The sequence below is a fragment of the Lipophrys pholis genome, assembly GCF_963383615.2.
Source record: "Lipophrys pholis genome assembly, chromosome: 9".
Lineage (NCBI taxonomy): Eukaryota > Metazoa > Chordata > Actinopteri > Blenniiformes > Blenniidae > Lipophrys > Lipophrys pholis.
This window is the reverse complement of record NC_137639.1, coordinates 17,086,319-17,108,054: the sequence shown is the minus strand read 5'-3', so window position 1 is coordinate 17,108,054 and position 21,736 is coordinate 17,086,319. Positions and strand designations below refer to the sequence as shown.

Genomic DNA, 21,736 nt, shown 5'->3' with positions numbered 1-21,736 from the left:
CCCTACACTCCAGATTATTGAGGGTTTATGTTGTCTCTTATTCTTCAGAATAAAGAACTATTCTATGCAGTCTTTTTTTTTTTTTTAATACTCTTCAATGTTCATCTATAGGCATAATTAATGTCCAATGTTGTTCTTTTAACAGGATTTTAACCGGGCTCTTTGTTGATACACATCACCATGTCGTCGGTACAAACAGTATGCATAGATTAACTGTAATATCTTCATATCAGTTCTTCATGCGTCATTTGAAAGGGTAACACCAGATGTTGCTTTCAGTAAAATAATGTGATTGTGCGATGATACAGTGAGAAGAACTGTCTGTCATCTGATATACAGTATTTCCTGTTTCTAAGTAGGAAATTCGTTAAGAGTAGATATGTGACAAGAAATGACGTCGTTTTTTTTGTTAAATGTTAATCTCAAAAGCATGTGGATCTGATTCTGCAAACGTTTGTCGAGCTCGCTCCGTCTCTTTAGTCGGCGTCCTACTGATTCAATATCCATCCCATTATTATGACATCACTTGCACAACTGACTCCTAACTTCTTCTCTTTTCGCACAGTGCATAAAGCCGTCACCACCATCATAGTGTCACTCATGATGTACAGCTTCATGGGAGGGGGCCTGTTTTGTGCCATTGTGGGGAACATCCTGCTGGTGGTCTCCACAGCCACGGACTACTGGATGCAGTACCGTCTGTCTGGCAGCTTCGCCCATCAGGGCCTGTGGAGATACTGCATGTCTGGAAAGTGCTACATGCAGACTGATAGCATCGGTAAGACAGGACACATGGGACACATCTACCTGGGACATGAGGATGTCCTTTGGAACTAGAAATTCCAGCAGTGCACGCCGCAGTGTCTTGTTTATCCGGTCAAAATCAGCACACAAGGCACTGTATTATTTAAGACCTAACACTAACCCAGACTACGGAGGTGTGAGAACAAGAATTAATGTCTTCATGTCACTGATAGAAAGAGGTCCAAAAGAAAGGACAAAGTGTAGCTTACATCTAATATTACACTGTCATTTACAAGTCCCTTTAGCATGACTAGTGAAGTCTAATCTATTGTTTGAAACAGTATTGACTATGGCATATTGGCAGCTTCTGAAAATCTGTAACTTCCTGAACCTGAGATAATAAAACGGGTCTGAATGACTTTAGATTAAATGTTGATCTTGACCTTCGGCAATTGTAGATTGGTAGATTAGAAGTGGTGGACAAACATTCTAATCTTATACTTTCAAGCTGAACTTTGTTTAAACTCAGAGCATAGTTTTCACTTTTATGCTGGCCAGATTGAATTATCATCAGGTCATTACAATAGGATACAGTTTTAAACTAATGAATGCAATAAAAAGAACATCAGATTAAGTAGGACGTAGTTGGAGACTTGGTTTAGTTTAATCCCAAACCCCACCAAATCTCAAGGTGGCGTGAGAAGATACAGTCACAAAGATCATGAAACATATCAGGATGCATCTCTTGAATTGTATGTAACATAGTTAGTATTCATATTTATATTGTGGGAACACAATATAAATGTCTGGGCAGCACAGCTTGTATCACAGGCCAATGGAGTATTTCAGTATAGTGGACTACTCATACAAAAAAAACATTTTTAAAGGTGTCAATCATCAGGACACTCATTTCGATGGACCTTGTCTCAACTTATTGGTGTTTTGACTTGGCTTTGAACTCCTACATCACTGCTGACTTCACTCAGTACAAAAAAAAAAAAGTAGTCACGTCCATCTGTAAGACTGTATTAACCCCCACTTCCTCAACCTATTCAGGGGAAATTTCAACAAGGGATCATGTGTTAATGTTTTACCACAATGAATACTGCTATTTCCAAAGAAACATTTGTTATTCAGTTACACAACATATAAGAGGGATGTTCATTTTGTGTTAAATTTGTTCACCTGTGTTGAGTACATGCGAGCCTTTCACCTCTGAAATATGTCCAATGATAATAAATCATAACATGAGGGCCGTGTAATAAATTTGATATTTGAAAAGCAATTTACTGTCATTAAATCTTCAAATGACATTGAGTCCATCTACCAGATCACAGGTTAGTAATCCTCTATCTCTCTATTTAGCAGCTTCCTGCACATATATTCATAGTACTCTCTCTATGTCCCTTGTCTTATTCGTCCTCAGCCTACTGGAACGCCACTCGTGCCTTCATGATCCTGTCCGCCATGTCTTGCTTTGCTGGCATCATTGCAGGAATCCTCTCATTTGCCCACTTCTCTGCTTTCGAGAGGTTCAACCGCTCATTCGCAGCTGGAATCATGTTCTTCGTTTCAAGTGAGTCTTGAGTGTTTTTTTGACACCACATTAACCATGAATGATGTATCATTTAGAACCCCCCCCCACACACACACACACACACACACACACACACATGCACACTATCACATTACACCATTACAGCTCCCGCTACGTACACTTTGCATATGTTTTGTCCAGTAGTTTCTGTTCTAATTCCTGGACTTTCTAATATTTCACTACATTAACTGATTCAATGCGTTAGACATCAACAGACAATTCATTTACAAATCTGTTTAATCTATACTGTCATAACTCTCATAGTTTTGAATGGTCTCCACTTGTAATTTTTTGAAAAGAAGCCATGATGGTCATGGAGAGAAAAAAAAAAATAATGCTGGAAAAGGCATCCCCCTGACCTGATCCCCTGATTGTTCATGCTGCTACCCCTTGAAGCTCTCTGGCACCCCTCTAAATCTTTTGGTCTCAAAACCGAATATTTATAGAATTTACCTTAGATGGGAACTAAGCTGACCAGAGCTTACACAGAAACCAAGTTAAAGAAGTTTCATATGAAATGACTTTTGTTCATAGATAAATGACATTAATGTGTCCTTTTCTGTTTATCAACCCAGCTCTTTTTGTACTGCTTGCAATGGCCATTTACACCGGGGTGACGGTGAATTTCCTGGGCAAGCGGTTTGGTGACTGGCGTTTCTCTTGGTCCTACATACTAGGCTGGGTGGCACTGCTCATGACCTTCTTTGCAGGTTGGTTGATAAACACACTTGTCAGAAATGTATCAATCTTGTAAGTCAACAAAAGTACTTTGAATTCCCATACAAATACTACACATTTAACCAGGCTGTTCTGTTTTCAAACCCCGTCTCTGATCATTCTGTCGAGTGGTTTGTTCTGATCCAGTAATCTCCTTTTCTTGACGTCTCTGTAGGAAACAGACGGTGTGATTCCCACCGTACGCCCACGTTAACTGAACCTTCGTTTTCTTTGCAGGTATATTCTACATGTGTGCCTACAGAATGCACGAGTGCAGAAGAGTGGCTGGCCCACGTTAAACTCCACTGGAAATAATGTGTAAAAGCCACAAAGGAAATCTGTACACATGCAAAAAGAAACAACGTACTGGCAACTAATAAAACTTGAAAATTTGCATATGTGCTGAAAAAAAAGAAAAAAAAAAAAGAAGTCTTGTGGTTTTGTCATGAAAATATCAGAAGTGGTTTGGGAGTGAAACACAGGATGACATTAAACCTATAGAGGCATTTCAAAGATTTATTTATTTTTTCTAAATGAACAATTCAATAATGTACATTAACAATTTCTGATCTTGTAATTGTTATTTACACAAAAACAGTAACGCTGAAGCTTGCTACGCATTCACAATATTAATACCGTATTTAACTCTCAGCCAGAGCTCGTGCATTGCCTTTGCTGTTGTGAAACTGAGTGTCCAAATCTTTTGAGAATGAACCTTCCACTAGTGCAGCGAAAGGCAGAGGAAGAAAAGTAAAATATTATAGGATCAATGCATGTGTTGAAAGTGCAAAGCAGTAAGGTATAATACCTCCACCTTGGGCTCTTACCCTGTGTGTAACCCCATAAATGAGACAAGTTATATGGCAAAACACAAATGAGGAAGACCGCAAGGGTCCCCAGTGCCATACCAATCGCCTTCTGTTTTCGCATTTTGGATATCCTGGGGCGGCTGTACAGAATTATGATGCAGTGCATGTAGCAGTAAATGCAAATTGCTAGAGGTAAAATGCAAAGCACAAAGAAGAACTCCAAACGCACTGGTAGAAGGACCGCCAGCTGCTTTTCAGTGAAGTCTTCATAGCACATACTCGAGTTTTTACTGGACAGGGACGGGTGGTGCTCGGTGATGAATGTGATGCTGCAGTGCACTGCAGAGGTCATCCAAATCACAATGCTGATAACCACCGCGTACACAGGTTTCTGCAGCTGGTGGTAGGAGACCGGGTGCACAACTGCAGTGTAGCGGACCACGCTGACTGCTGTTAGAAGCAACGCGCTGGTGTAGATCGAAGAGAAAAAAATGAAGGCGGTGAAGGAGCACACGATGTTTGGCAGAGTCCACGCCATGTCGGAAGCGGCTTCATGCATCTTGAGAGGGAGGATGACCAGGAAGAGCAGGTCGGAGACGGTCAGATTGAGCAGCAAGATGTCTATTGGAAGTGGTTTGGAGTGTATCTTTGAGCTGAAGGCGTAGAGAGCCAGGAGATTGGCAGGCAAGCCAATCAGGAAGGAAACGATGTAAACTGCCAGAATGATCTCACTCTTTATAAATGGCTCCATGCCCGACCTGGACCGAAAGAAACAACAGACATGAATCGAAATGTGTGTTTGACATTGACATTGACATGTGGCACCACGATGTTGACAGAGGTTACTCTAAAGAATCCTTTCATCAACTATGCTGCTTTATCCTATTCAACGGGAGTCAGTCTAAGAATCAAGGAAGACTACACTGTGGGCAATCCATCAGAAAACCCGAGCATGCACAGGGGGAACATGCAAGCTGAACACTGTTGGGCCCCAGAATCGGACCAACGACACGTCATTTTGAAGAAAAGGGTGCTAACCACTACACAACTTAGATGTCCATACTTTAAAGAAACAATTGTGATCTAAAAGTCCCGATCAAACCATTGATGGAACAAAACTTAAACCTGCTCTCAATATTTATCTGACCTATGTAGGTTTGCCATGAGAAACATACAAAACATCCACAAGGAGACATTTTAAAGAAGCGTTGATATTCATCTTAAAACGTTAACCTGCTATGGTGTAGAGTCTACACCATAGCAGGTTAACATCTACACTGTAGACATTAATAACCCCTCACCTATGTTTGCATTCTGTGTCTTCAATGAACCAGTTACATTACAAATCAAGTATCAAAACAAGCTGCAGTCAAACTTCATGTTCAAATCAGACCTACATTTTTCCTATTTTAGTCTTATAATATAGAAATATTGACTTACCAGGCAGTACAAGTTAAACAACTCTTGAGGCTTAAACACAAGCACTCCTCCGTGCTGTTCCTCCCATCAAAGACAACTTCTGAGGTCAAAGATGAGCTGATATAAAATGTTATGTCCCGGAAGCAAGTCATACTGTTTAATATTAACCAAAATGCAAAACAACAGCTGATGTTGACTTTTATCTTGTGTTTGTTAGGGAAGCGCCTCCTCCCACAAGCTATCAACATGAATCTATTGTCAACCTGATAATTAGATCTTCATTTCATCAGGCCATGAGCCTGCATTTATTCAAAGTAGCTCTCCCACCGAAAGCTCATGAAGAAGACCAAGTCATCATTAAAGAGGAAATATTTACCAGCACAGTCAGTTTGAAGGCTATTCTTTGGGTTTCGGTGCGGAGCGGCACCATCACATATCTATTTTTGTTTATTGCTTGCCCTGTGACTGTAAACTGTAAATAAGCATAAACCTCGGTAGGTTTCACAATGTCACCGTCACAGCCCTGATGTTCTCTTTGGTATCCCTCCTGCTCTGTCTTCTAAGTTTATTTTCCTACTGACTTCTTCATCATCAATACGGTTCTGAAGTGTTGGATTTGTACTGCTTTTCATGTCTGTGTGTATTTTACCTTATACATTTAAGTACTGTCATTAGGATAGATAGATAGATAGATAGATAGAAATATTTTTTGATCATTTGTGTTGTGTTGCAGCAGCATAGAGAGAAAGTGCAAACAATATTAGAGAAGAATAACAGCAATTATCACATAATACAAATAAGGATAGGAATAAAATAATTTACAATAGAGTTTATGGTGAGTTGTTGTAGAGTTTTATGCTGCGTGGGAAAAACAGAACAAATGAAGTCTGTTACCACATTTACTTTGTTGTTGCCTCTGTGTCTCATGACATCAGGTCAGACTTATCTCTTTTTATAACTTTGTTATGGGCATTGTGATGTAAAGTTCTTGTCTTTTTTTTCTACTATTTTTGGTTTCTTCGCTCCTCACGTCTTCACTTCCTGCATGTGGCCAGCTTGTTTAGTTCTTGATCGTTGTCAGGTTGTGTCTCCTTTAGCTTTCTCGTTTGTCTTTCTGTTTAGTTTTCATGGTCAGCTCGCCACTATTTGATGGGGCGAAGTCACCATGAAAGATTGAGTCCTTCCTCCACTTATGCTGATAATTCCGCCTTCAACTAAAATCAAATATGCTTCTAGAATGTGAACGTCTTTGCAAATGGTCGCTGTGTGCTTGTCTGTGGACGTCACACATAAAGATGACATGTGGCCGGTGTTTTTGCGGTAAAACGCACATTATGAGGACGACAGTATGAAACCTACACCGCCGTGGCAGTTAAGATAGAGGAGCATGTCTCTGTGCACACCCTACGGAAAACAATAATATTGATATTTTAAATGTTTGAGAAAGCACAAAAAATGGAAAGACAGATGAACGGATGGACGGTCTGTTGTGTCGATCAGTAAATGACGGTTACTGCACCTTTGCCACTGTTGCAGCAACTCTCATTTTTCGCAGTCGTTTTCACGCACAGAGGAAAGTGTCTCCTCCTGAGGGTTCCCCTCCGGTCCTCGCAGGCCTGATTGCTTGGCTCCATTGCGGACCCTGTTGGCAGGTAAACAGAAGTCTTTATCAAACATACTTACAGACACATTATTTGGTCTGGATTTTGACGCATTATTGGAGGAGTTTTTTTTTTTTTAAATGACATCCGTCGCAGTAACTTAAACTGTGTTTTTGAAAATGTCCCCGAAAATATGTGACGGAATTGTGACATACAATGCACGAACAGCATAGGTCAAATGCCAGCATTTATATTTATTTAATGTAGATGCATTCTAAGGGATGAAATCTGAAGCTTCTTAATATCACTATTGTCATTGAATATTTTTTTGACGGTGGTAATCAATAATTCACATGATGTAGAAAATGGATTGTCAAGTAGAGTAAGATTTTGAAGCTATAAATTGTCTTTCTGTGTGGGTCTTACCAAGAAAACAAAAATCAGGCTAATTGAATGTCTTTCTATCACTACGAATGCTATATTTGTGCTGTGACGAACATTGACATTGATTTCTTCCCTTTCGAAGATTTCCGTACCTCTCTTCATCTTCAGCAGTCTCGGGAACTGAGCTTTGAATTGAACAAATATTGAAAATATCTTTTAAAGTGTTCAGCAAAAAACTAAATAAAGAAATGTAAATTGCAATTAGCAACAAAACTTCAGCCAACCAACCTTTTTCTTGGATATTTTCTGTTAATGAACATTGCGCATCCTAATAGCAGAGCGATTCCTATAAGCATCAACCAAATGGGCAATGATACTGTAGTAACACAAAGAGAACATATCATTACAATACCGAATGAAATATAAAGAAAAAAAAAAAAAACTGTGAACCAGCAAGAGTATATCTTACATGTACTTGATGAGTTTGCAATAGAAATCCATTTGGTGTCATTGCCGAATGGATTCCAGGCTGTGCAGGACACGGTGGTCTGGTTTTTAGCTGGGACGCTTATTTCTCCACTGATGGAATGTTTCTTTTTTGCAGATTTAGAAATCAATGAGGAAGGGAGCATGTAATTCCCATCAATCACCCAGTATATGGAGGCATTAGGAGACGCTTCAGCCTGGCAGACACACCTCAGAATTCCTTCCACCCGACTGCAGGAGGTCTCGGGTAGGATCAGTGGAGCATCTACAGAGATGAAATATCAATAGTCCTTGACAGGATGCAATCTCTTCACTCTTTTGGTTTATGGTTTTTAAGAAACAAACATATGTTGTGTTCAGTTTATAGGCATGACTCATGATTCATGACTCAGATGAATGTAACACCTCTTGACCTTAAACTTTTTTGAACCGGTCCATCATGTCGATCACTGTTTGAATATAATTAAAGCTCCATGACAATTTGATATTGAAACAGTATTTCAAAATTGTCCTATTGCATTAAATTTATTCCAAATTAGCCATTTTCTCCATTCGATATTAATATAATCTCACAAGTAAATGTGCTTCTGTTGCATTAAAACAAAACAGAATAACTAGGATTAAAGTGCAATTCCAAGATATATCACTCTGTTGATGTTTGTGTTTGTAGACCCTTCATAATCACTTATACTTTAAGTTGAGATCAGTTCAATAAATACTCTTTTTTTCTACCGTTCAGCACATTTTTGGCAATTTTTTTCCACTTTAATTTAGGTTGAATTTAAGACACAGCTCATGGGAAATCCCATTCTTTGATTTGTGCTTTCTTCAGATTATTATCATCCTGCAGACAAAACTTGTATTATCTTGGTTTTTTGCAGAAGTACTTTGAAAACAGGCGAGACTGTTGTCCTCATTGACTTTTTATAATCTTATTCCATTGCTGTTTTATCATCACTGCTATTTAAAAAAAAATATATATATATATTGCATATTTGGTGTTTGACCAAATCACTACTTTCTACGGCAGTGTTTTCATTACATACAGAGCAAATCATTTGTTTTTCATTAAGACCTCGAAACATTCATTTCTAGTTTTCACAGAGTGCACATCGGAGCTGCATACCTGACGAATAAGACAGATGAGTACATAATGTGCACAGTTGTGAGCCCACCTATCTAGTTTATGTGGGTCGAACATTTAAATCGTCCTGTTTTGTAGCTCAAACTTTCCGATTGCTGCAATACTGTTAAATGTAAAGCACACAAGGGGGACATAAGGTCTAAAAGGAGGACAAGAATCAAGAAAAGAGTTCAACACTTTAGTTTTTGGAGTTGTAAGGTGTCAGCCCTCCACTATTATTGTAACTGTAAAATGAATTGATTTCATTGAAGATTGTACAAGACCAAAGACTGGATTCATATTTCTTTTGTAATTACAAAGTAGTGCCACTGCAATGATAAAGTGTTGCCAACATAGTGGCTTTGTCACTACTTAGCAGGTTTTGAGACTTCACTACTGACAATTTCTGTGGACATGAATGCTCTTCTCATTGTTCTCAACAAGCTGCTGAGAGAGAATGCAAATAAGCAAATTGATAAACCTGCACCAGTCAGTAATTCTAGACATATTAAGGTTTTAAAGATAAGATTTTTTGTTGTTGTTGTTGTTTTTTTTAAGTGTTTTCTAACACACAATGCAAAGTACTTTCTTCCACTTATAGTTGAGTATTTTCAAAAACCGTAGGTCATTTTACTTCCAGTATGCAGTGGAAATCCAGGCCAACTCATGCTTTCATTTTCTATTACTATCCAGAAAAGTGGCAATTTTTTGTACAGTTGGGGAAATGAAAGAAGTTTTACACTGAACATCCAGATCCAGCCACTCAGATCGCCCCGCTCCAACACCGTTACTGGCCGTGCATGAAAGTGAAGTATCTTTTGTGACGCTGTTGAGGGCGATTCTTCTTTGAGAGGAATTTATTTTGTGAATCTGGCCCATGTGTCTTTGGAGCCACGAGTATGTGTCTGGTTCTGGGTTACTGTCGGCGGAACACTTCACACTGACGTCTCCACCCGCCTTCACCGCTTCGTCTTCCTGCACCACAGTGACACTGACAGGTTTATCTGAGGATAGAAAATAGTCATACTATTAAGAAACCACTTTGAATACAAGGAGTACGTGTCTTTGCGTGATGTGCAATTTTTTTACTTACATAATATGTTGAGTGTTATTTGTTGACTGTGTTTGGTGTAGGACTTGAATTGTGCCGAGCATCTGATTTTGCTGTTGTGCATGTCGTGTGTTGCTACTCCGCGCAGCGTCTCCATAAACAGCCACTGCTCCCACAGACTCCCATTGAACACCTTGTCAGTGGAGTTTTGCAGAGCCTGGCTTGTTTGCCAGTGAAGGGACGGAGGTGAATGAGAGCAGGAGTACTTTATGGAGCAGTTCGCCAGGAATGTCTTCCCTTCCACTATTTGACTCTGAACAGAGATACTCGGAGTATTTCTCTCTAGGAATCCAAATAAAGAGATATTAAATGTACATTTCTGGGTTGATGAAAGCATGAACTAGAAATGTGACGTATGATGAAAATATTGGCAATTGGAATGTTTAACCTTGTCTTTTTTCAGGATAGTTTAAGACATTTTTAAGTTAAGTCAGGAAAAAGTCTCAGTTATGTGCACTTGTTGTGAAGCATAAACTGTTTAATATCTTGAAACAATGTTTTGTGCAGTTCCTTCGTTTCTTTGAAAACACTAAGTCCAAACAGGAAGCATATATTGTTTTGTGTGTGTGTTTTTTAAGTTCATTCAGCTTAAATGAAACACTGGATTTTCGCAGTCAATTCTTTGTTGTTGTTTGAATAAACAAAAAAACAGTTTTTGAAAGGTACAGATTTACAGTGTCGGGTTCGGCAACGGTGCCGTTTCAGATATACATGAGCAATAGTCGGAATAATAAAATGTGAAACTTTTCATTTTACCGCAGAAGCTTCAGGAAAATCATCTATATACTCTGTTCTGTTTCATTGTTTTGTCTACTGGAGTGTTTGCATGAGTTCGATTGAATTTGATCACAATCTACTTACGAACAAGGATGGTCACAGTTTGCGTGTGAAATCTCTGACTTGTTTCCGACTCTGGGTCGATCCACACGTAGACTTGTGTCAGGTGGTCAGTTCTGCTCACACTTTCAATCAGCAGCGAACAGTTTCCCTCTGCGGCTTGACCCAAAACTGAGGTGCGTCCTCTGAACTGGTATGCCACCGCCCGAGAACTCAGTCCATCATACACCACAGGATAATGTATTTTATGGTATTTATACCAGATGACCCTGGAGTGAGGTTGTGTCTGACATGGGACCACCACACAACTCCCCTCCACTGCAGTTACTGTTGGAGGTGTACTGATGCTCCAGCTTCTCACCTGCTGGACAGCTGAGATACATTCATGAAATTAGAGGAGAGAGTTGATGATATTCATCATTCATATCGGTATGTTATTCAGTTCGGTGTTCAGTTGTGGAGATAAATGAGAAAACATTGCATGCCTCTCTGCTGTCCCCCATTGTTGTTCAAGTGAAGTGCGATGAGACGGCAGTGCTTAATGTTCTCTCTCTGCATACGTGGGTTTTCTTCCCACAGTGCAGGAACCTGAGTTTGAGGTTAATTTCTCATGATGAATTGTAAATGATTGTTTGTCTCTATTTGTTTAAAAATCTGATGGACTGGATGTGGCTTGCCTTCGCTTTTAGTCAGTTAGAATCAGTTATAGTACCCTGCCAGGCTGAGATTGGTAAGGCAGAAGATGGACGGATAAACTGAATAGAAATGGTTTGAATTGAATTGTGTTAAGGTGTTTCAGGTATAAGTTACGTTTTAGATTCCTTCGGGTGAGCACTTTTGCATTCATCTTCAATTTATAGGAAAGTTTTTTGCTTTATGTTTGTGTGTGCGTGTGTGTGTGTGCGTTCGTGCGTGTGTGTCTATCTATCTATCTATCTATCTATCTATCTACCTATCTATCTATCTATCTATCTATCTATCTATCTATCTATCTATCTATCTATCTATCTATCTATCTATCTATCTATCTACACACACACACACACACACACACACACACACACACACACACACACACACACACACACACACACACACACACACACACACACACACACACACACACACACACACACACACACACGTACAGGCTGTAGATTACACATTGTATATGCATATGGCCTTAATGATTATTATTAAATATGCCTGGTCGTACTTTTCACAACACTACGACAGAGATAAATTTGAATGTTAGTTAGAATTATAACAAATGCTTCAATACATTTTGTGTAGTGAAAATTATATTTATGCAGCTTTTATTGTACTTGCTTGGTTTCATGGTACAAATCCTTTGTATGAAGTTTCGTGTTCTTACCAGACAACAGTGCAAGCAGTCCAAGGAGATGAGCAGTCCCCATGCAGAAAACATCCATGGCCATAGCGTAAGTCGCCTTTATATTTAATATTCCTGAAATGCAGCAGCTGTCAAAAAGTTCCTTCAGTTAGATAAAGAAGATTTCTACCAATATTTTGCATTATAAGAAAGAGCAAATGCATAATGCTGCTCTCACAGACTTGCTTTGATATGTTCCTGATTTATCAAAACGTTAGATTGTTTTAATGTTTTCTGTAGATATTGAAAAAGTCCAATATTTTACAAAATGTAAGTCCAGTGGATGCAATAGATGCCTTACCTTGGCAGAACAAAACCTGCTGTCTGTGTGTGAGCATGTCCGTGATGGCCCACTAATCTGTTGCAGTGCTTAAAGTCCACCTTTTTACTCACAACGTAATTCCCTCGCTCCCCCTCTGTTCTATTCAGTCTGAAACAGAAAACTTGCTGAGGTTGTTTAAAGCAGTCGGCTTGAACCGAGAAAAGACTCTGAAAGAGAAACTCTATTGCTTTTTAGTAATTCTGCTTCACTTCACGCTCTGCTGTTGCAGAGGGTGAAATTCCTTCATCTCTGCAAACATAACGTTGAGCTGCTGTTCAAGATTCAGAGTTTAGGATTGTTGTTGTCTTTTACTCAGAAAATAGAACCATAGAAAACATCTTCTATACCTGCACTGTCCATTACAGGACAAACACAGACAGACAGTAATCATTGATAAGGAGAGGCAATTCCGTCACCTCCAACACCAACTTCATTTTACCAAAAAGTTCATCACTTAATTACTTCATCAGTTTATTTAAACAATGTGAAAGACACTCTTTTCAGAACATTAAAAATGTGATTGAATGATTGTAATAAATCCAGATTAACCTCATTGTAAACTATAAAAAGAAGCTTTTAATTTTTCCTGCAAATAAGTAATAATAATATATTATAAAACAGCTAGATTATCCCTTTATATAATCTGCAAACAAAATGTCTAATGAGCCAGTTGAAGAAATCCTTTTTAAAACAATAACCAGCAGCTTCTTTTTGAAAGGCCGAGCCAATTTGCGTCTCTATTTAAAACATGGTAAAAGCAGATGCAATAGTAAACAATGCAAGTGTTTTCAGGGATGGGGAAATCATGGATGTTATCACTGAAATTTATGGGAATCTATAGTTGATTTACTACTGTAATTACAAATTATTGACACTTCGAAGGAGTTTCAAATCTGCTTCAAAAGACTTCGATGTTCTCATAACATCTGAAGCTAATGATTAATTTAACATTTTTGATTTTGAGGGACGATACGATCTGCACAGAATGGGAATGGAGGCCTCATGTGGTCCACAGGCCATCAGTTGCCCATCCCTGGTACAGACGTGTGGCTGTAGTGCAGGAAAAGTGACACTAGGTGGCAGCATGTTCGAGTTTATTCCATTCGATGGCGAGAGGATAAATTCAAAAAGGTCTTCACATTTTTTTTCTTTCCCAACAAAGAAGTCCAGAGCTCATCACATTCAGGTTTCTTCTTTCACTCCAGTGTGGAGAGTCACCAGAAGATGAATGGGGAACATGGTAAATTTCCATTACTCTTACTTTTTGATCATGTGTATAGATTTCTCCCAAATTCCAGAGTGCACAGGTTTAGTGGAGACAAAAGTTTTGCCTAATCTCTATTTTTCATGCTTAACTTTAAATTAAGTACAGAAGGTGAAACTCTTGCAAGAATGTGGCTCAAGACAGAACTACAACTACATCACACCAGCCCCGCATTCCCTTCGGAACTACAATTCACTATGCTTCATTAGTGACACTAAATTGTGTGTGGTTGCCTGTCACTCTGTTTGCCCTGTGATGGACTGGTGATCGGTCCAGGGGTGTATCCTGCCCTAACCTTTAGTCAGCTGCGATTGTGGCCCCTGCAGCCACGAACAGGATGAAGATGAATGGATTTATTTTTGCATTTTTAATGTGCCTGTGTAAGTATAAAGTTATAAAAGTCTTAACACAGTCACTTTAATTTTCCTTTTCCTTGCGTGTTAAAGCTCCTATAGGTGTGATTTTATGTAAAATGATGTAAGCAAATATAACATTTGATTTTGTGCAGTCATTGTTATCTCATGGATCGATGCAGTTTTTTATCTGTTCTCAAAATTAGTATACATGCAATACTTTGAAATTGAACTGATAGTTCGACGAAGCAGGAAGTAGTTTTTACTCTTCCCATGGAGCTGATACAAAACGATTATTTCTTTCCAGTCAGGTCTGTGGAGTGCTTCAGTAACTCCTCAATCTTTGTCTGGAGCTCTTTGGCCTTCTCTGCGTTTTCTGCTTTCTCCACTCCTGCCACCTGGAGCCCGTTCAGCACCGACTGCAGGGCGTCCGCATTCTTCACCGAGTCCATCTGGTCCCTGTCTGCCCGGATCTCCTCCACCCAGTCCAGGTAGGCCTGGAGCAAACCAAGGTCATCCACAAAGTTTGCAATGATCCTGAGACCCGGTCGGTGTCTCTCAAGCTCCCTGAGCCTCCTCCTCCCAGCCTCTCCGATGTCATTCCCAACGATGCTGAGAAAGGAGGAACATCGTGTTACGGTAACTCAGGAGTAAAGGAGCTTGTGGGATAACCTTCGCAAAGGCGAATGACAAAGAAAATTAAATCATCTTTAGCTTTCACTAGATATCAGTATCAGAGAAGTGGGGTTTTTTTTTGTCTTACGTCAGAGTCTTCAGAGAAGTGTTTTTGCTGAGGCTGTTGACAATGTTTTCTGTTCCTCTCTCTGTGATGCCGGTAATGTCCAGATAGAGTTCCTCCACAGTGGTGTTGTGTTCCAGAGCGTTCCACAGCTCCAAAACACCCTCTGGACCCAGGTTATTGCCGCACATGCTGCATACAAGTGGAACACTAAGGTGAAGCAGGGTATCCTGAAACTCTTGGGCCCCAAAGTACTGAATTGATTAGGCATTAATTACAAATTTAATTTACCAGTTTTTGAAAACATTATCCATTTATGGATTATTGGTACCAAGATTAGTGCATTTAGACAGTAGGTCTCCTGCAATAGCAGCCTTAAACCCTAATAAATATTCAACACTGATTCATTAATGCATTAAGACCTTTATGCTGAATAATTTCCTTTTTTTTTGTATGCATGTATTTACTAGGAATCTTTCATGCCAACTTGAGATTTTAATAATGAATTTAAAAGGTAGCTTTGATAAATAATCTGTGTTGACTTACTAGAGCTTCTTGACTCGGCATTCTTTTGATTTCAGAACTGCAGATTCCAGAATTGCTGCCTGCCTATCCAGGCAGTTGTATCGCAGACTGCAAGACAAAAAGGCAAAGAATAACCACCAGGTCAGCTTTTTTTTCTTAGTTTTTTAGCCCGGCAGTTCTGAATGGGCTTGAGTCCATCACTGCACCAATGTATACGGCCACATGCTTGACTGCAAACTTGCTTTTATTACACTTTTTACATGAGTTCAGTGTGAAATGAGCTACTCACTAGAGAGATTCACAGCGATGTAATATTGGTCCCAGCCTGTTGAGTCCTCTGTTTCCAATGTTGGAGTAACCCACGTTTAGCTCCTGTAGACTGTGTGGCGAAAACTGCAACACGTAGTGCATGGCTGCACAGTCAACAACACTCAGCTTCATTTTGAAGAGGTTAAGTGTCTTGATCTCGGGTGCTGCAATGCTGGTGGTCTCCTTCATGTGTAACTCCATTAAGCAGTGGAGAAGATTCAATGCTGTTTGGTTTTCCAGTTTTCTTCCCTTGAACTGGCTTTGAAACCACAGACCCAGCCTGGCGGGGATGCCGTCCCCTCGTTTCACAGTTGGATCAATGAGACCCTCCAGCTGACCTTCAAGCTGAGCTCGAAGCATTCCCATGAAGAAGCGTGTGAACATCTGGAGGCTCTCCAGCTTGTCCGTGTTAAGGTCATTGTTTTGCAGGGGTGCAACTGTGGAGGATGGTGGCTGTATCCCAAAGCACCACAAGTCCAGGGCCTGCATTATGTCGTCTTGACTGAAGAGGTTGATGGCACAGTAGAGGGCAGCGAGATGCTCCTGAACCGTCAAGTGGAAGAAAGAAAACATCTCTGTCTCTTCTTTGAGAGGCTGGAGGATGTGACAGAGAAAAGTGCTCTGAATATCAGTGGGGGTAACACCGTAGTGCTTCAGGTCCTCTCTGCTGAACATGATCTTCTTCTGTAGGAGGTTTTGGTAAGCCAGTTTTCCCAGGGTGGTAAGCTGTTGCTTGGCCAGAGCAAGAACCTCCGATTTAGGTGTGGTTCTTTCTGCACTCCCCTTCAGCGCATGGTGCTTCACGGCAGTGAACAGGTAGCAGAAGTACACCTCGCTGACTGTTTTGGGAGGGTTCAACTCAAGAGACTTGAAGTCACCAACGGTTTGAGTTGATGAATTGAAGAACTCGGCCATGGCAGTACAAATGATGTAGCAATAAAGCGGGATGAAGGACAGAACAAAGATGTTGTCGTTGTTCACAATGTATTCGTAGACCTTTGCAGCAACTTTGTTGTCGTTGTAGAACTTTGTGGTGTACTCCTTCACCTGGTCCTCCTCGAAGCCAAGAACCACGCAACATCTCTGAAAGAAATGCTTGGGAGCCTCAGTGGAAGGCCTTGTGGTGAGAATGACTGACGCTTCCGGAAGGAGACTTCCTTTGATCAAAGCCACCATCAGCTCTGACACTGGCACCTTTGAACCCACGTCAACATTTTTGCCCCGGCTGTTCCAGTCCAAAGGGAATCTGAACTCATCCAAGCCATCCAAGATGAAGAGCAAAGTTTTTGGTGAGGCCAATAGATCGGGCAGAGCTTCCTTCAGATACCGAAATCGTTCTTCGAGCAGATCCAGTAAGCTCAGCGGCGTGTCAATCAGATTGAGCTCTCTGAAGCGCAGGTCGAATATGCAGGTGAATTCACGCATGTTCTTCCCTATAGCCCACTCATAAACCAGTCTCTGCATGGCCACGCTCTTTCCTATCCCTGCAATACCTTTTACCTTGACCCTTTTCGGGGGGCGTCCCGAGGTTCCTTGGGGGCTTAGGAGATGGCATGGTCGGATGCGCTGGCAGGCCTGGTGGACGTAGATGCGAGCCCGCCTGCTTGCTAAGTCAAAGTATTCGTGTTGGCTGTTGTTGACATAGTCATTATCTTCTGTCACGAAAAGGTCGGTGTAGCGGATCTCGATGTGAGAAGCAGAGTTTGAAGCCTCTGCGCTGCCCTCTGAGTAACACTTCAACTGCTCTGTGCGTTTCAGGAGGGTCGTTTTATGAGCAGAAATGGAAACTGGAATACAAGATGGAGACATTGGAATGACAAGTAAAAAGACATACCAAATACATGAAGTACCCCCGTTTCCCTTGACGTACCTCTGATGTTGGACTTCAAACTCTTGTTAGATATTATTTCATCTTTAGCTGCAACATGAAAATCACAAGATCAACTCAAGTTCCAATGTCAGTAAAATCCATATACTGTTCAAGTAATGATCATCATTTAAAAATAAGATACTGATCAGAAATGATAAAAATCCTCTTGTAAATGTAGTTTACCTGACTGCTAAATTCATACCTTTAACGTCAACCATTGGGGAGAATCCTTTGCTTTTCCCTTTGAACAGTTTTGCAATGGGACCTTTAGGTTTCTTCTCTGTAGATTTCAAAGAATTCATACAGAAATGATAAATTAGACAATGGATGATTTTGATTGTTTTTCAAGTTTTTGCTGAAAATGTCAGTGAGACTGTTGTTTGTCATTGTTTTTATGAAATTAATACTTTCGATAGAAGTGGTGCCAATTTACATTATATTACAGAAACTGCGATACCTTATCAAGAGGAAACGTCGGCTGACTGATTGGACTGGAGCATTCTGAGCCACACCAGGTGAATCTTACTTAAGGCATTCTTTTTTCATGACTTAATCAAGTTTATCAAGCCTCCTTTCCATAATTTTGTACAGCTGTGTGCCATCAAGGCCCCTTGCTCTCTGGAAATAGTGTGCAAGTGGCATCTTCAATCAGGATTCCTGCCAGTTCGACTTGGATGCCTCGTCTGTCTCCCTGTCAATGTCACACCAGCCATTTCCAGTCTTGTCTTGACTTGTTTTGTCTGCTTGGTATTTGGATCACATCTGTTCATATCTGTCTTTTCCACTCAACTTTATGACGATCTATAAGATTATTGTTTCACAACCAAGGAGGATTTCGGTGGTCAGAAGGAGGCTTTTTCTCATGGAAAGCAATATGGTTCAAGCTCTGTGAGAGGTTGGGGCTCATCTTCCCATACTATTAAAACAACTGATATAGGTCAAAAGGGGCATCGGTAAAGCCAGATATTATCAATACTGTATTTGTTGCCTATTAACACTGCTTGAAAGTGAAAGTCAACAGAGAGTTGAAGACATCACAAAGTTACCTTACCTTCAACTTTAACCGGTGCATAATGTGGCTTACTGGTGATATCATTCCTGCAGTGTTTCTCCACCCAGTCCTGCAGGTCTCTGCAGTAATAATCCTGAACTTCCCTCAGCACCAGCAGGAATTTTTTGCTGTTCTCCTCAGTGGCACCGACTGTCTCCAGAGCCTGGGCCACAGCATTAGAAGGCGACTTCTCCAGCAGAGACAAGTAGCAGCTGGAGGAAAACACTTCAGCGTCACGTAGCCAACGCAGCAATGGCGCAGGATGGTCACACGTCCAGTTCAGCAGTACATCTCTCTGAGAGCGGAGAAGCTGCTGAGCTGAGCTCATGGCTTCTGAAAGAGCATCCGGACTTTCCAGAGAAATCAAAGAAATAGAAGATGGTCTTAATAGGACTAATAAATCAAGGGACTTTGTAGAAATCTGACACACACACACACACACACACACACACACACACACACACACACACACACACACACACACACACACACACACACACACACACACAATCAATTCAAATGCATACCTCAGGAATATACTGCTGATTGGTATGATCCGAGGTGGTTTCAGTCTCCTCTGGTGTTGCGATTGAGTTCAGGAGTGGCGTGAACACTGTGCTCTTTCTCTCTTAAGTTAAGAAAAGGACGGGGCAGAGAGCAATCTAAACAATCTGCCAGTGAGTGCAAAGTTCAACCAACGTCTTGACCCCGGTTTTGATTACTTGCCTTTGTTTGATCTCACAGAAACATGCGCTCTATCACCAGGTGCTATAAAAGTGTACCATAAAAATATGACGCAAAGGCTGTTTATTAGTAGTCATTCTTATATAAATGTGTACATTGTTTACTCAAAAATCTGAGAATTCTAAACTTAAAATTGGTCAATCGTTTATGTAGTAAAGATTTTTGATATGATTAATATTTGTTTCCCTTATTTTGCATACTTGTGACACTCGTGACCTATTTCCTGTGACCTATTTACTTTGATAAATAAGTTATTGCCAGCAGAGCAATAAGCCAGTGACTTTCAAAGGAGTTAAATATTAAACTTGTATTGCGGTATACATATTTCGTCCCTATCTTTGTCACTGGAAATTAGATGCAAGCACATTTGGTTGTTGCAGTCTTTGAGGAAACGGCTAGCAACATGAGCATGACTCACTCAGTGTCATGTGTTGTCTCAGTGTTGCTTGCTGAGGTCTTTCTTTCCTCTGCAGGCAATTCTTTGGCTCAGCAGCTGAGCAATTAACTGTAATGTTTGAGTTTGGAAATCGATCACTCCCCAGTTTTAAAACAGCACTGAGAATTACAAGGTGAGCGCAGCTCGCTGAAATGAAAAGACATACAAAATGTGAATGACAAAGGTTAATAAAGGTTTGACAGGAGGCATCAAAGTGAAGTCATGGCCCCAGCAGCACGACGAAACAATCCCACTTCCCCCTCTTTGCTCCTCTGTTCATCCTTCCCTGTCTGTGCTGCCAGAGCAGCGTTGCAGTCATGCATGTGGACACTGTCTTTCTTTCCTGTGCTGTGATTTTTGGTAAGTAGTTCAGTAAATTGTCAATGCAAGAGCTTTGCTTTTTATAGGGATTTCATTTTCACTTGTGTTTAATGACTGGATGTGCCTGAAACCATCACGTCATGAAAATTGCAACTTTGAAAATATAGAAATTTTTTGGTTTATGTGTAACCTGCACGATATTCTCTGCCGGTGAATTTGAAATATTGCTTTTTAAGAAATATCATACAACTAACTATACAAAGATGCTACTTTTTGTATATTGTATTATTTACCCATTCAGACAGTATAAAACATCATTGTCTTAGGGTACTTCTCACGCTAAAATTGCAGTTTTCCTCTTCCCTTTTCTAATTATACCCCTGTTGCGAAATTTTCCTGTGTCATGTTATGCATTGTGATACTGGGTAGCCACAAGCTGGATTACAAACCTCATGTCAGTTTAAATGTTTTCTTTATCATTAACCTTTTGCAACATTGTCAGTCATCCAAGCAGTTGCAGATTTTTTTTATAAGAAAAAAAAACAACAAAAAACCTTTGTACTTTCTGTATACTTGTAGGTGCTGCATGGTAGTGGTTAGCTCTCTCACCTCAAAATTTGATTATTGTTGCTCGAATTCAGGCTTGAAGATCTTTTTTGTGTAAAATGTTCACAGGTTCTCCTTGGCAACGCAGTGGTTTTCATTGATTATTACAGTTTCCTCCCACAGTTCAAAACACGTGTTTGCTGACTTGAAATTACCCATAAGTGCAAATGTGAGTGTGTGTGTCTCATTATTTGACTGATGAACTGTTTGGGAACTCATTCCCAAATAATTGAAAATCCTTCCACTTCTTTGTAATCCAATTATTCAACTGTACTGTGACTTTTGTCCCTGCTTGCTCAGTCTTTTCTGTTCTTTCTCTCACCAGCAGCTTTTTGGATGATGGCGCAGGCTGTGACTCCTGTACCCTCAGTCCCTGACCGTGTTCAAGCTCTGGCGGGCTCCTGTGTGGTGATTCCCTGCTCCTTCACGCCTCATCCTCTCAGAGGGAGGAAGCAAAGGGTGGATGTGCGGTTGAGGTTCAGAGGTGGTGGCCATCTTTTTCCCCTCCGAAGCACTGCTTTTAACAGCCAGGACCGAGATCAAGTGAGTCGCGATTTCCGAGGCCGGACGTCGCTCTTTGGAAGAATCGCAGATGGTGACTGCTCGGTGAAGATAGAAAGGATAACGCAGGATGACCCTCAGGTTTTTGAGATTGCTCTGAAGACAGGAGACGACTTGCTCTGGGGAAAGCCAAGAAATGTCAATCTGGATGTTACTGGTAAGTGGCAGAAAACGTGTTCTGCCTGATTTCTTCTAAACAAGAAATATATAGAGTAACTTAGTACAATGACAATTTTTCTTTACTTCTGACCCCATTTTGAAGGAGTATTTGGGGCTGCAGGGGCCTTGTCATGCTTACTATAGAAATTAAAATGTCAGTAAATGCCATTGTCAGTCAATAAACAAAAAGAAAATTACAAATGTAAAAAGATTTTGGAAACAATAAGGAATGTAAAGTGTTACAAGTGTCACTAT

General features: G+C 40.4%; 5 protein-coding genes across 8 annotated transcripts in view; 2 read left to right on the top strand and 3 right to left on the bottom strand.

Moving 5' to 3' along the window:
- Positions 1–597: 597 nt before the first annotated feature.
- Positions 598–3,357, top strand: lim2.5 (lens intrinsic membrane protein 2.5; the record flags this gene model as incomplete). The annotated part of the gene is made up of 4 exons (XM_080471611.1): positions 598–778; positions 2,171–2,320; positions 2,917–3,051; positions 3,296–3,357. Exons 1-4 carry the CDS (start codon positions 601–603, stop codon positions 3,355–3,357), a joined length of 525 nt encoding a protein of 174 aa, XP_080327737.1. The 5' UTR covers positions 598–600.
- A 203-nt stretch (positions 3,358–3,560) lies between these two features.
- Positions 3,561–5,375, bottom strand: LOC308114186 (free fatty acid receptor 2-like). The gene is made up of 2 exons (XM_080470873.1): positions 5,308–5,375; positions 3,561–4,625 (listed from the first exon to the last, which is right to left on the bottom strand). The coding sequence occupies exon 2, from the start codon at positions 4,616–4,618 to the stop codon at positions 3,707–3,709; it is 912 nt and encodes a 303-aa protein (XP_080326999.1). The 5' UTR covers positions 4,619–4,625; positions 5,308–5,375; the 3' UTR covers positions 3,561–3,706.
- Positions 5,376–6,782: 1,407 nt separating this feature from the next.
- On the bottom strand, positions 6,783–12,267 carry LOC308115106 (myelin-associated glycoprotein-like; the record flags this gene model as incomplete). The annotated part of the gene is made up of 6 exons (XM_080472455.1): positions 6,783–6,928; positions 7,741–8,022; positions 9,801–9,884; positions 9,974–10,273; positions 10,853–11,200; positions 12,204–12,267. The coding sequence occupies 6 exons, from the start codon at positions 12,265–12,267 to the stop codon at positions 6,783–6,785; spliced, it is 1,224 nt and encodes a 407-aa protein (XP_080328581.1).
- Positions 12,268–13,615: 1,348 nt separating this feature from the next.
- Positions 13,616–19,266, bottom strand: LOC308114164 (NLR family CARD domain-containing protein 3-like). Its single transcript, XM_080470846.1, has 7 exons — positions 18,655–19,266; positions 17,806–17,883; positions 17,604–17,651; positions 15,714–17,520; positions 15,446–15,532; positions 14,924–15,091; positions 13,616–14,772 (listed from the first exon to the last, which is right to left on the bottom strand). The coding sequence occupies exons 1-7, from the start codon at positions 18,980–18,982 to the stop codon at positions 14,454–14,456; spliced, it is 2,835 nt and encodes a 944-aa protein (XP_080326972.1). The 5' UTR covers positions 18,983–19,266; the 3' UTR covers positions 13,616–14,453.
- Positions 19,267–20,130: 864 nt separating this feature from the next.
- The window catches only part of LOC308114814 (sialic acid-binding Ig-like lectin 5), a 5,626-nt gene continuing 4,020 nt past the window's right edge, over positions 20,131–21,736 (top strand). For 2 of the 4 annotated variants that reach the window (XR_013935642.1, XM_080472006.1), the window contains exons 1-2: positions 20,131–20,194; positions 21,090–21,479. Coding sequence is in view for 2 of the 4 variants with exons in the window: in XM_080472006.1 (XP_080328132.1) it covers positions 20,152–20,194; positions 21,090–21,479 (433 nt within the window). In the remaining 2 variants the exon portion in view is untranslated. Of the gene's footprint in view, positions 20,195–21,086; positions 21,480–21,736 lie in introns of all 4 variants that reach the window. The other 2 variants (XR_013935641.1, XM_080472005.1) reach the window with 1 other exon arrangement.

Excerpts from the sequence above, each read along its gene's own strand:
- LOC308114164 (XM_080470846.1), bottom strand. The coding sequence starts at position 18,982 with ATGAGCTCAGCTCAGCAGCTTCTCCGCTCTCAGAGAGATGTACTGCTG. Across the intron at positions 17,652-17,805 it reads CCCAATGGTTGACGTTAAAG|CTAAAGATGAAATAATATCT; the intron begins GTATGAATTTAG and ends TTCATGTTGCAG. Across the intron at positions 17,521-17,603 it reads TTTGAAGTCCAACATCAGAG|TTTCCATTTCTGCTCATAAA; the intron begins GTACGTCAAGGG and ends CTTGTATTCCAG.
- LOC308114186 (XM_080470873.1), bottom strand. The coding sequence starts at position 4,618 with ATGGAGCCATTTATAAAGAGTGAGATCATTCTGGCAGTTTACATCGTT.